General features: G+C 39.5%; 2 protein-coding genes across 4 annotated transcripts; one reads left to right on the forward strand and one right to left on the reverse strand.

Moving 5' to 3' along the window:
• Positions 1 to 380: 380 nt before the first annotated feature.
• Positions 381 to 6,551, reverse strand: si:ch211-261d7.3 (myb-related transcription factor, partner of profilin). Of its 3 annotated transcripts, XM_044117482.1 has the most exons (5): positions 6,418 to 6,551; positions 5,988 to 6,135; positions 5,423 to 5,687; positions 3,216 to 3,641; positions 381 to 3,143 (listed from the first exon to the last, which is right to left on the reverse strand). In XM_044117482.1, exons 3-5 carry the CDS (start codon positions 5,676 to 5,678, stop codon positions 2,338 to 2,340), a joined length of 1,488 nt encoding a protein of 495 aa, XP_043973417.1. In that variant the 5' UTR covers positions 5,679 to 5,687; positions 5,988 to 6,135; positions 6,418 to 6,551; the 3' UTR covers positions 381 to 2,337. The 3 variants fall into 3 exon arrangements, with proteins under 3 accessions (XP_043973417.1, XP_043973418.1, XP_043973416.1); XM_044117483.1 differs by having other exon boundaries at positions 381 to 3,137; positions 5,423 to 6,135; XM_044117481.1 differs by having other exon boundaries at positions 5,423 to 6,135.
• A 2,564-nt stretch (positions 6,552 to 9,115) lies between these two features.
• prss1 (serine protease 1) lies at positions 9,116 to 10,421 on the forward strand. Its single transcript, XM_044117502.1, has 5 exons — positions 9,116 to 9,321; positions 9,400 to 9,556; positions 9,651 to 9,904; positions 9,978 to 10,114; positions 10,197 to 10,421. Exons 1-5 carry the CDS (start codon positions 9,282 to 9,284, stop codon positions 10,344 to 10,346), a joined length of 738 nt encoding a protein of 245 aa, XP_043973437.1. The 5' UTR covers positions 9,116 to 9,281; the 3' UTR covers positions 10,347 to 10,421.
• Positions 10,422 to 12,981: the final 2,560 nt, after the last annotated feature.

The following is a 12,981-nucleotide window of genomic DNA, read 5'->3' on the forward strand; positions in this document are numbered from 1 at the left end:
TGTGACTTTGTTGTTGCACACACTACACGTAAAACTTTATTATAATTCATAACTTTTCAGCACGACATGGGGTCAAGTACCAAGGTTTGTAAAACAACATAACTTTATCGTATGTGCTTCTGATGATTACCAGTTTTGTATTAATTGGTTTTTAATTAAATTATGTAATCAGTTTTGATTTTAACTCTGTCTCTATAATTTATTTAAATTTTTTGTTTATCGCAAACAATTCAAGGACTTGGATTTATTACATTTCCATCATTTCAATTTTTTAATGACCACAAACTTAGATTCATTAAAATAAAAATGCGTACCTCGGTAATATTGATGATATAAATGACTTTTTACATGCTGTAACAAATCCACAAGTGAACAATGCGTTGTTTTTCTGCAGCTCATATTTGTATTTTATTAAGTTTAGTTACATTTCATCTGACGGCATCTATCTACAAAATATAACTTGTGCAAAACTACATAGATGATGGCCATTTAATGCTCCTCTGTAACTATTTACAAACACGTCCATGATACTGCATGCAAGATTATCAATAGCTGCAAGATACTAATGAATGCTTTAAAAGTTCATCATAAACACGAGCTGAAGTCTGAGCCATACTGTGATGCTTATCTGTTTTTCCCCCATATATATAGCTATATATATATATTTAAAAAGGCTTTAAAATATAACAATTTTGTCTCAAAATGCACCTTCAGAACATAGCTTAATGTTGTCCACACAAAACCTGGAAAAGTATAATGAAAACTATTGAAATAGAACAAGCATGTAGTGACTAGGCATGGGCCAGTTAGTAGTATCATCAAAAAAGCACAACATACCAGAGAAAGAATCACATTTAAGTTTTTTCCCAGCTGAAATGGCAGGTCGGCCTTTCTTTAACTTCTTGCTGCACACTGCCTATCTACTGATTTCTATACCTTTTTCTGACACAAGGAAAAACCAATGTACCTTTTAAGAAATATTTTCCTATGGAAACTATAGAATCACAAAAATTTTGCCAACTTTTGTAAAAAAAAAACACATAATGATACGAACAATCATAAATAAATTAAGAGTTTCCATAAACTAGTTGGTAGAGGCCCTGATTCTGCTGCCAAGTGAACCGGAGTTTTGAAAAGTTAGTTTGAAAACTCTTTTACACACAGTGCCAGAAAAAAAAAGAGTACTGAGTGGAGGCAAAAGGGGAGCTTCCCCTCCCCGACCTATTGCTGTAAACTTAAAGAAAGACAACAGTGGCACTGGGGTGGAAGTCCGTGCCGTAGACGTCCCATCTGTCTCAGTGGTCGAGTCCTTCCAGAAAGACATTTCACCTGGCTTGGCTGCTGACGGTGGTACCATCATTGTGTGAAAAACGGATTCTAGTGTAAAGCGCTTTGGAGTCCTCAGACTTGGTAAAGTGCCACCTAAAGAAAAGTCCTCAACATCTTCCTCGTTTATAACAAAGAAACTTGCCTGTTGGGAAATATTTTTGGTTACAAAAGAACATGGATTGTCATGGTGTGGAAACCAAAAAAAGTGCTATTTTTTGTTCTCATTAAGGTAAAACGTCAGCTGAGAGCTTGTTTAAATAAAAGCAATTGAACTAGGTTTCATATATTTCCTTTAAATGTTTATGTTAACACTGTGAAACTTGGCATTTTCACTGAAGCTTATCATGAAACGAGTGCCTCATTCCAGCCCATGCCTAGTGTCGACCGAATGCCCTGAATAGAAGTGCCACCATTCTGGTTCAGTGTGATTTTCTTGTTTTCCCTAACTTTGTTTCCTTTCAGTGAGGGAGCAGAAAATCCCCCCCAAAAAAGCACAAGCATACATTAGAAGGTACTTACAAAAGCTGCAAAACTACAATTTATGGAAACAAGTGCAGATCACAAGTACTTTATGATTATGATGATGATGATGTAGTTAGTCAGGAAAACCAAGTCAGGTTTGAATCTTTAAGAGCATCACTGAACTTTGCAGAGAAACATGCGAACTGAGCATCAGAGTATAGTAAGCCTGGGTTTTTTTCTGTTGGAAAAGTTTGTAAAGTGAATCCATCACTTTGTTGTTTAAATATTTTCTTACCACAGATTTATGCATTCATTTTTGTGGTACCTAGGGTCATGTAAAGGCCACCCTATTAACTTGAGTCTACTTCAACAGACTGCTTCAGTCCTTTCTGTAAAACAGACCTAAGTACACAATGGCTTACTGATATGGAGTGAGATGAGAAACAGGATATATAACTAGTCATTTTTACAGAAATACTGCAAGTAAAAAGAGCATCACATTTTCAAATATCGACAGTTTTTTTTTTGTTTTTTTTAAATACATTCTCAGCGCCGTCTCCTGCGCCTGTGGTCGAGAGCTCTCCCTCGTCGCGGCCGGTGCAGGTTTCCGCTCGTGTCTGCGGCGGGTTCAGGGGGAAAAGTGCCGTGTATTTCTGGGGATGATGGTGCTGATGCTACCGCCGGCTGATTATTAGAGTGCTGGGTTACCTGCGGCTGCTGTTGTAGGTGCATTTGATGCTGCTGCGTCTGCTGCAGATGCTGTTGCTCTATGTGCTGTAGCTGCTGTGGCTGTAAGTGCTGCTGCTGAGGTGTTTGCGAGGGGTGCGCTTGTTGTCCTCGATGCTGCTGGGGCTGCGGTTGCTGCTGGGCTTCCAGGACTCCCAGAAGCCTTTGCAAGAGGACATTGTTTTGCTGCAGACTGACCGCTAGTGCCTCTTGTGAAGCGACGAGGGTTCTCATGTCCTGTCTGAAGCTTTCCCCGAACTCCCGCAGGCTCCTCTCCACCCGATTCCCCAGCTGAATCGCAGCCTCCCCTAAGCCTCGGAGCTCATCTTCGAGCCATGAGATGCGGGGCGGGGCTTCAAGAGGACCCTGCTGCGTCCCTAGTGACGGCTGGGGGCTGCTGGGCTGGGGGCTGCCGTTCAAGAAAGGAGCGCTATAGAGAGGAGAAGGAGGCAGCCATCGTTCTGACGTAGGAGGGGGTCCGATTCCCAGACCCAGACCCAATCCCAGTTTGTCATCTATGCTGTTTTCCACCGCCTCACACTCAGGCTCCCCCATGTCTCGCTCACGCTCAGAAATGTCCTCCTCTTTCTCCAAAGCATCCCTGTCTGATCCGTCCACTCCTACACCTGCGTGATGGGAGCAGAAGTTACTGCAAATCTAGCTGCACAAAAAAAAAAAGAAAAATGATCTGTTGTTACCTGGGTCAGAGTCCGGGAAGCAGGGGAAAATAGGCTTTGGTCTGCTGCTTTGCTTCTGCCTCTGCTGCTGGAGCCTCGGACTCGGCTGAGAGGAGCGCCCGAGCATCGACGCCCCCCTGCTGGACGGCAGGTAGCAGCTGCGGTGGCGGGCGTCCGCCAGCCTGCCTCCGTTGCGCCGCTTCAGGTCGTCCCAGCGCTTCTTGACTTCTCGAAGCGTGCGTGGCACTCGGGACACGGCGTTGACCCTCTCTAGGATCCCCGCCCATATGCGCTCTCTCTCTCTCCGCCGGAGTCTCCCGGCGGGACCAAAGAGTTCGCCCTCGCACCGGGTGACTTCTGACACCAACACCTCCAGCTCCGCCCCGCTGAAACGACTCTTCCTTTTACCCGCGCCGCCGGCGGCCAGCGCCGCCGACATGGCTCTGTCTGTGGAGAAAACTGAAATTTTAACTTTAACAGTGCTTAGGTTAAGTAGTTCATCTTTGTCTGTTTCTTTCACTTAACTAATCATTAGCAAGTAAATTTTAATATGCATTTAACATGCATTGTTGTGATTCCAACAAAATTTTGACTTGAGTCGTCCATTACTCTGTAAACGTTTTACGATAAATGAAGAACATTAAATAAACACAATGCACATTTAAAGAAATCTCAAAGTGCTTTCACCTGTTTAAATAAACAGAATTCTCATTCATAAAAAAAAAAACGTTCAGGGAAAATATGGGAGTCACGTCTTTCAGTTCTTTTTAGTTACCATTTGGGGACGATTAGTGATAAAACCTCAATACAATTTGCTGTTGCTGCCAGATATTAGTACAGCTTAAATGATTCGCAGGTCAGTGTGGGTGCACTATTTTGAACATTTATCACGTATTTTCACTACATAGAATGTATCTAGAGTCACCAAACCACAACCTCTTGAAACATGTAGTAAAACACAGACATATGCCTGTCACAGCATAGAGAATGACTTAAAATAACAAAAAATACTAAAAGGCCAGCTCTTTATTTATATGACATTTGCCATTAACTTGTCCTATTCCATGCACTGCATTATGCTTCCAACATGAACACGGACTGCTGAGTTATGTGAAAAAAAGAAAAAAGAAAAATAAATAAAATACCTTCTGCATTTAGTACACTCAAAGAACATTATAAGAATGTAGGAGCAAAGTGAAATGTAGTCATAATAATTTTAATTAAGTAATTTCTGTTGACTATATTGTTTCTGTTTTAATTCTGAGTCACATTTGAAAATAATTGACACAAAAGATTTTGTTCAATATTTACATAAATGACTCGCTTCAACATTTGCAGATGGACGAAGTAATGTCGGAAGATGTTTCTTTCCCCTCATCAATTAAAGCAGAGCTTTTTGCAACAGACATCTTTTTGATTTTAAAGATAAACTTAACTGCATTTCAGAACAGTCTATAAAGAATGTAGAAAGAAGACTAACTAGCTACTAGCAACAAATCTTATAATGGCTTACATGCCTGACAAAATGTTAGTTACAAACAGTTTTCAAATCTATGGAATGTTTAATTTTACAACTGCAAATTTAAATATCCATCCATTTTCTTACACCCTTTGTCCCTAGTGGGGTCAGAAGGTGCTGGTGTCTATATCCAGCTAATGTTCTGGGCGAGAGGCGGGGTCACCCTGAACAGGTCGCAGAAACTTAAATATTGTTATTAGGATTTTATTTTTTAATTTTTTTTTTATTAAGAGCTGCATAATTGTACAGAGAAATTCAATTCTGCCTTATTTTCAAAATTTTTGGTGTGCTTGAATTTATCTCCTCATAATCATCCTATACTAGCAAACATCTTCTAAAAACATCTAATTCCTAAAAAGTCCATCTTAGAGTAATTTAATCTCAGCATAAACTGTTTTTTTAGAACAACAGTGGCTAGATCAGAAAAACATCCAGACTCTTCAGAGTTGATTTGTTTTTGCCACAAGCAATATGGTGATTGCAGCAAGCACAAAACCAGATCCTCTGGTTAAAGTCCAAATCTACAAATCTCTAATTTTGCTCAACTTCATGAAAACACATCCCCACAGTGAACCACGATGGTGGCAGCGTCATGTTGTGGGAAAAGCTTTTCTTCAGTAGGAACAGGGAAGCTGTTCAGAGTTGATAGCTGACTCACAAAGAAACAAACAAACAAACAAACAAACAGCCCTCACTTTTACAAACTTACTTTGCTCAATGGTCAAAAGGTCATCTGATGACATGCCGGGTGCCATAATGTTGGGATGCACCACTACCACGTTGAAGGGAAGTCCTCCAGGTAAGGCGCTGGTCTGGTCACAGCTGTTCTCCGAGTCTTCATCCTCCCTGGGGAAGCCGTTCTCTGAGGCTGCCCCTCCAAAGGCTCCCTCCGGGGACTCCACTTTGATGTGCATGGGAGGTGATTGCTCGTACAGCAGCCCCCCCTCCTCGTAGTACTCAGTCATGGATCAGACCTGGTTTAAAGCAGAACTGACTGGCGGGCCAATTCTGGTACTGGCAGCCCCCTCCCCATTAACTGCAGCTCAAAGTTTCATATAAAACTTGCATTTTAACATGGTTACAGTTGCACAGACACTCTGAAGTGATTTTATTTTATTTTTCCTTTTCGGAAATATAAAATGTAACTATTTTTAAATACTGTTTTAAACAGTATCCCTTAAAAAAAGTCTAAGTCATACTTGAAGAATGGCAATTAAAACAATCATATTCTCTGATTGTACATTTATAGACACTTTACTGTCTATTTGTGGCACCTTCAGTCCATTTCAGCCATTCTCAGCTGCACTGTTGTGTTATCACTCCCACATTGAGGGTGTATAAGGTGCAGGTTGAGGGCTACATGAACCCCTCCATCTGTCAGACACACAGCAGCATCCTCCAGGTGGAGACTCTCCTCTACATCTGAAACACAAAACAAAACATTGCTAACAGTTGGGCTGCACAGTCATGATGCCGCTGCTTGCCAATTCAAAACGCCATTTCTCCTGCTCTGTGTCGCATCGCTGCGCATTTTTTTCTGCACAACATCCGCAATGGTTGCGCATTCCGCATACATTAAGAGCTGCTGTTGAAATGGAGCTAGCTGTTAGCCTGAGCTGCGGGCCAAAGCAGCAGCTTCCTGTGAGCTGTCAGCGTCAAGCTAGGCTGAGGCGGTTAATGGGGAGATAATACGGCGAGTCCTACCTGAAGACGAGTCCACATGGGAGGTGAAACCAAACAACAACAATGAAAAAGCTCCTGTTTAGCAGCCGATACACAGACCCGGAGACAGTCGCTTAATGTTTACGTCATTGGTGCGCGGCGTTCAGGAGACTTCAAGTTGGGGGTTTTTTATCCGACATGCCTAAGCTTGACTAAAATTATGCCGTTTTGGAACATTTGCAGTGCTTTGGGAGAAAATACCAACACCTCTTCAGCATCTTCACATTTCATTATGTCAGGACCACAAACTGCAATGTATTCTGTGTGTTTTTATTTGACAGACCATCACAAAATAGAACATATTAACTGAAAGAAATGTCTTTTTTCTATACAAAAATCTGCAAGGTGTGGCATGCGTTTATATTTATTTATGTAAGTCCAGTACATCCAGTTATCTTCAAAAGAACAGCTAAATTCACTGAATACAGCTGTTCTCTGAAGATCTCAAATATTTGTTAAAAAAAAAACAATAGTTTTTAAGCAGAGTTAGATTCCAAAACAGCTTTAGGACTTTGAAGTTGGTCTAATTTGATGGGAAGATGGATGAAGCTAAATACGAGGTAGTGTTGGGAGAAACAGGAAGATAACACTTAGCATGTAGCCAGACTTACTATAAAGTAATAAAGCTCCACATGTAGTCATGTTTTAGAATGACCAGACCTAATTCCAATTGAAAATGCAGGCAAAAGATGTGCACAGCTTCCAGACATTCTCTAAAAGATGCCATAATTTCCGCAAAATATGGGGACTCAATACAAACTCTCACCACACTTTTCAAATATGCAACAGAAATTTGCACCACTCTGAGTAAGGCTGACACATACAATACAACTGAAATAGAAGTTTAAGACTGCAAAATGGAAAAGAAATTAAGATATAAAGACTTAATATTATACATAATGTCATATTTATATGTAAATTTATATTTATACAAAAAAATTCAGAATTAGAGACCAAAACAACTCTCGGATTTACTGACTAGAGCAAGTAGTGCAGTCTGAAACCTAGAAATATTATGTTTAAATAGAAATAAATAATTAAGAGTTTTCCTTTGTTCTGCTCTTGACCAGCCTGAACATGCAGATTTCCAATGTAAAGAAAAATTTTGTGACTTTTCTATACTGCGTCTGCATGTTAAAACTATTAACTTTAATTTATGTTAAATGGTAAAAACCCAATTAAGGTCCCTACAAATTTGTCAGAAATCCCAATGTAACTATTCGCATTTGGATGAAGCAGCACAATTTTCACACGTCTCATTAGTTGATTTCTTAGAAAAAAGAAAGAAGTTCTTGCTCCGAGCAGCTGTGTTAAACATACAAAGATAAGGAATTTGTCCAAAGGCAATATCTAAAAGTACACAAGATTGTAGGTTTAAATACTTTGGGTTCTTATAAGTTTTTCAAATGACCAACAAACACAAAAATGTTGTATTTAATAAACAAAACCAGCACTTTTAAATTACTTAGAGAATAACACGAGATATTTTAACTTATTTGTGTATTTTGCAGCAAGAAGGATATAAGTTGGGAGCTTATCAAATATATTGAATAAATAATATAAGAAATTACTCAGACGAGCTTCAACGTCAGTTATTTAAGACTTTAAACAAATACAGAGTGTAAATATTTTCTCCCTAAGATTGGATCCCCAAATGCTCAAGTTATATTTTGCAATATAAAAAGTTGCCAGATTTTGTCGTAAAAATAAAAGAAACAAGATGAACAATTTCCAAACTTAAACTGTATTATTCAGCTGCAGAATTAAGAAAACTGTTGGAGGTAGGAATATGTTTATTTAAAAAGTTGCAAGGTTGGGTTGACACTGAACTAATACTTTGTTTAAGCACCTTTTAGTTCAGTTTCAGCATTCAGTCTTATTGGAACACATCTGCCACAAATTTTAGGGACCCTCTTTTAATTCATTTAACATCTGGTGATTTACACCTTTTAACTAAAGACAGTTTTGGAGAAGTTTCAACGGCTCAACATGATGTAATTATACAGCTGTATCAGATGAAACCATAATGTGTGTCAAACTGGATGAAATCATAAACATTTTTCAAACAGTAGTTAGTTTTGACCCAAAACATTTACTGACTACTAGAAACCAAGTATGAAAAGGGATTTTATTGTCCACACTGTCCACACGTAAAGTAATAAAAGAATTGATTTAACTGAGAAAAGCTGATAGGTTTTGGAATAGCATAAGGAGAATTCATACGTAAATTTGGCAGAATTTTTGGGGGGTCGGATGAAGAGAAGATGTGATAGCAATCTGATAGATTAAAAAAAATTATACAAACTAGAGCAGCAGAAATATTGCGCCCCAAAAATGTGGCATTTCATGGTGATAGTCAAAGAAGATTGAAAGCAAAAATAAAATCAAAAAGTACTTCAACAAACATTTTTGAAGGGTATTTATGTTTATAAGAAAGCAAGTTGTTGCAGATTTATTTAGATTTTTCTTTAGTAGACTTGTGACGTTTGAAGTGATTAATCATGGACTCATTTTTTACGTGATAAAATCTGAAAATTATGACTGGAATATATACACATCTAGGAGCCACCGTAAGTCTTAACATATTTGATTTTAAGTGCACAGACACATTAAAGACTATTAGAGAACTCAGCTTAAAAACAGGTGACATGTGGGATTCTGTGTTTGTTTTTTTATCTTCAACCAGGAGGCTTTTTCCCAGGTGAGATAATATTTAATCACTGAGCAAGTTAGATGGAAAAACCTTGAGAGGAGGGACTGATAAAGAGCGGTGAAGTTAGAGAGTTCCCCTCTATATAAGCCCAGTGCATCTGCTTCAGAGGTGTGTGGATTCATTAGGTGCAACCATGAAGTACTTCATTCTCTTGGCTCTTGTTGCTGCAGCTTGTAAGTTTCTCCCAAGGATTCATTTATTCTTGCGTTATATTAAGCAAGGTTTTAAAAGTCTTACACTTTGGTTTACAGATGCTGCTCCCCTCGAGGACGACAAGATCGTTGGCGGCTACGAGTGCAGGAAGAACTCTGTGCCCTACATCGTGTCTCTGAACGTTGGCTACCACTTCTGTGGAGGCTCCCTGATCTCCAGCTCCTGGGCGGTGTCCGCCGCTCACTGCTACCAGTCGTAAGTCAATCATCTGTGGGCTTAGCTTAAAAGAAACTCTTACAACATTTCACAAAGTTTCAGGGTATGTGTGCAACCTTCCTTCTCTCTGCAGTCGCATCAATGTGCGTCTGGGCGAGCACAACATCGCTGTCAGCGAGGGAACAGAGCAGTTCATCGACTCCTCAAAGGTCATCCGTCACCCCAGCTACAACAGCTACAATCTGGACAATGACATCATGCTGATCAAGCTGAAGACCCCTGTTACCCTGAATAGCTACGTGAAAACCGTGTCCCTGCCCTCCAGCTGTGCCAGCGCCGGCACCACCTGTCTGATCTCTGGATGGGGAAACACCCTCAGCTCTGGAAGTCAGTGCCTCGTCAATATATACAATGCATTGTAGTTTTGTATGGATATTCATATTTATTTATGATGCTTTAGGCAACTACCCTGATACCCTGAGGTGCCTGGATGCCCCCATCCTGAGCGACACCAGCTGCAGGAACTCCTACCCCGGAGAGATCACCGCCAACATGTTCTGCGCCGGATTCCTGGCTGGTGGCAAGGACTCCTGCCAGGTAGAACATGGACAAAAAACAGCATTTGGTAAAACAGGTACATCTGCAGAAGACTTTAACTCATCCCTTCTCTGTGTTTCAGGGTGACTCTGGTGGCCCCGTGGTGTGCAGTGGTCAGCTTCAGGGCATTGTGTCCTGGGGTTATGGCTGTGCCCAGAGGGACAGGCCTGGTGTCTACACCAAGGTCTGCAACTACAACACCTGGATCCGCAACACCATGTCCGCCAACTAGATGGGAAATAAAGTCATTGAGACCTGTCATGAAGCTAAAGAATCTGACATTATGACAAATAAATGGTGAAAATAATGTTCTTGTTTGTTTTATTTCCCTGAATAAACAATTTTCTTTTCTAAATTAGCACAAAATAAAATAGAAAATAGAAATCTATGATTAACAAAAGCAGATTGCTCACTCATGCCAACATTTCCATCACATCTGGCCAAAGATAATAAAATCCACTCTTCACTTTAAACACACTGCAACTCCACCGTGATCTGCACCAAATTCCTAGAGGGAGGTAAGGACCCCTACCTCTGTGTATCATTGTCTCCAGTGGCTCTAGGCCACACAAGCCACAGGGCAGAGTGACCTGGTGTTACAGCTGTGCCATGAGAAAAGCGTCCGATGTTCATGGCAACTGCAACATCTGGACTTGCAACATCATGTTCTCAAACTGAGTAAAAAAAAAAATTGTCCGCAATGGATCTGAAGAAAACTTCAATATGACAAACAATAAATGGCTTCAATTCACATCTCTACCTTTGCTTGCTTCACATCCACAGCTGAGAAAGATTACCAGTTATAGGAACTTCTCTAAATTAGTAAAATATCAAATTAAAATACTTTCTAAAAACATAAAATATTCATCTATAATTGATGAAAACTGACTACTGATTCTTTCCATTGGTAGATGACAAAGATTATCATGCCATTTATTAAAGGCACGGCCACTGAACCTCAATGTGCTTTAAGCTACAAGAAGGAAAGCTCTGCCTGTTGTCTGTATTGTTGCATTGGATGTCAGCTTAGATTAGTCAGACATTTTGGTGTTTTTGGATGACGTCCTGGGAGGGATGCCATCTGGGTGTTCTGACGTGCTGATGAGAAATGTCAGTGACTATAGAGTGCGTTCGATCATTGTGTTAGCTGGTGGGGTATGGTACTGAAGAATCTCCTCCCTGATCTGAAGCACAGCGCTTTTTGATGGCGAGCAGTGGATGTCCACAACAAACAGCACGTTAATTTAAACACCAAGTGTCTCATAACGTGACGCCAGCCCAAAGGTATATGATCAAATTTGTGTATTGTATCCACCGAACTGGTTTGTTGTGTCTTGAAGACTTTGGCAAACAGAAGGTCGGGGAATTTGATCTAGGGTTGGGTGGGACTGCCAGACGAACCGGGTAAATCCTAATGAGTTGTGAGGATGAACTGGGAACATCTGGAATGGACATGGACTCTGAAAGGGGACTCCAATGCAGACACAGTTTTCAGAGGCTGAAGGCCCCGGGTTAAGGCTATAAACCTTCTTGCTCACTTGGATTAAAAAGAAAAACAAGCTCATAAGAATGTAAAACACATCATAAACTCCTCTTGAAATTACTAGTTTTACATCACCGCAGTTCACAGTGTGACTAAACATTACACAAACCCAAACCTTTCAAACAACTCGGAGAGATATTCAGGAGCAAATGCTCTTCTTACTTTAAAATAGCAGATGAAAGGAGTATTAGCAGTTAGAGTTGATATCAAGAATTGACAGTCGCTGTACATATAGAAACACAACACTTTTCTTCTCATTGTCTTGCATATAGATTATATCTACACCATGTCTTCCAACTAAGCGGACACGTTTGGAAACCCATGCCAATGTGACCAATAAATAATAAAAATTACATACCGAGTTTTTCTGTTGGTTTTTACTTTGCTCTTTCTTCTATAGTTAATTGTGCTGACAATTCAACCCTGACTAGCTTGACAGAATTTAAAAATGATATAGTGTACAGGATAAGCAATTTTAGAAGACACCGCATTAAAGCAAATGTGGATATATTGTATACACAAAAAGTCAAATCTAGTTACGTACACAGATTTAAAATTGATTTGCTATATACATTTTAAACTGTTACAGCTGTGATACAAAGAGCAATGTTTCAAAACATAAAATAAAATGTCAGCTGGCAACTACATTAATTAAGGGAAGGATGAAAGGCGATATGTACCAGGTTCTTAATAACAATCTGAATATAAAAACATTTCCAAACAAGACCCAATCAAAGAACCCCAAAGAAAGTTACAACTGGTTTGAAAGAAAGAATGTAAATCTGCTAAACTCACTCAATCACCTTACAGGTATATAATCAAAAATCAGTGGAAATAAATTTAGTGAGCATAGAAAAGACCCTGTGGAGTTTCAAAGAGTTTGTGAGAACGAATGTGTCAAAGTCACTCCAAAGAAAAACATGACTAGTTTCCCCCATACAGAAGATGTCTTGATGTTAGTAGTTATTAAAAAGGCTTTTCCAGAAAACATTTAAAAAATGTTAGTAGTTTCAATTCTTCAAATTTCTAATACCCTTTAATTTATAGTATATCTCTTAGGTTGTTACTGACGACTGGTGTGAATTTATAACAATGCCTCAATGCATTTAATACTTATTTTACTAGCTGTATGCAAGTTATAATAAAAGCAAACTCAATCAGTAATTTGTGTTGAATGAACAAAGAGATCTGCACACTCCAGGATTTATAATTTTTATCAGTTTGTCTGATGAAGAGCCAAATATTAAATCCTGCAATGTTCAAGCATCTTTGTTTTTTCAAACATTTTACATGTTCCAGTAGCTGTATTAATGCTGGAGTGTCA

The sequence above is a fragment of the Gambusia affinis genome, linkage group LG05 (assembly GCF_019740435.1).
Source record: "Gambusia affinis linkage group LG05, SWU_Gaff_1.0, whole genome shotgun sequence".
Lineage (NCBI taxonomy): Eukaryota > Metazoa > Chordata > Actinopteri > Cyprinodontiformes > Poeciliidae > Gambusia > Gambusia affinis.

Bases quoted from the DNA above. Each gene is read 5' to 3' on its own strand.
- si:ch211-261d7.3 (XM_044117482.1), bottom strand. From the start codon at position 5,678: ATGACTGAGTACTACGAGGAGGGGGGGCTGCTGTACGAGCAATCACCT. The intron at 3,642-5,422 runs GTAAGTTTGTAA...TTTTCTCCACAG, and splicing joins CCTTTTGACCATTGAGCAAA to ACAGAGCCATGTCGGCGGCG. The intron at 3,144-3,215 runs GTAACAACAGAT...CCCATCACGCAG, and splicing joins CTTCCCGGACTCTGACCCAG to GTGTAGGAGTGGACGGATCA.
- prss1 (XM_044117502.1), top strand. From the start codon at position 9,282: ATGAAGTACTTCATTCTCTTGGCTCTTGTTGCTGCAGCTT. The intron at 9,322-9,399 runs GTAAGTTTCTCC...TTTGGTTTACAG, and splicing joins GGCTCTTGTTGCTGCAGCTT to ATGCTGCTCCCCTCGAGGAC. The intron at 9,905-9,977 runs GTCAGTGCCTCG...ATGATGCTTTAG, and splicing joins AAACACCCTCAGCTCTGGAA to GCAACTACCCTGATACCCTG.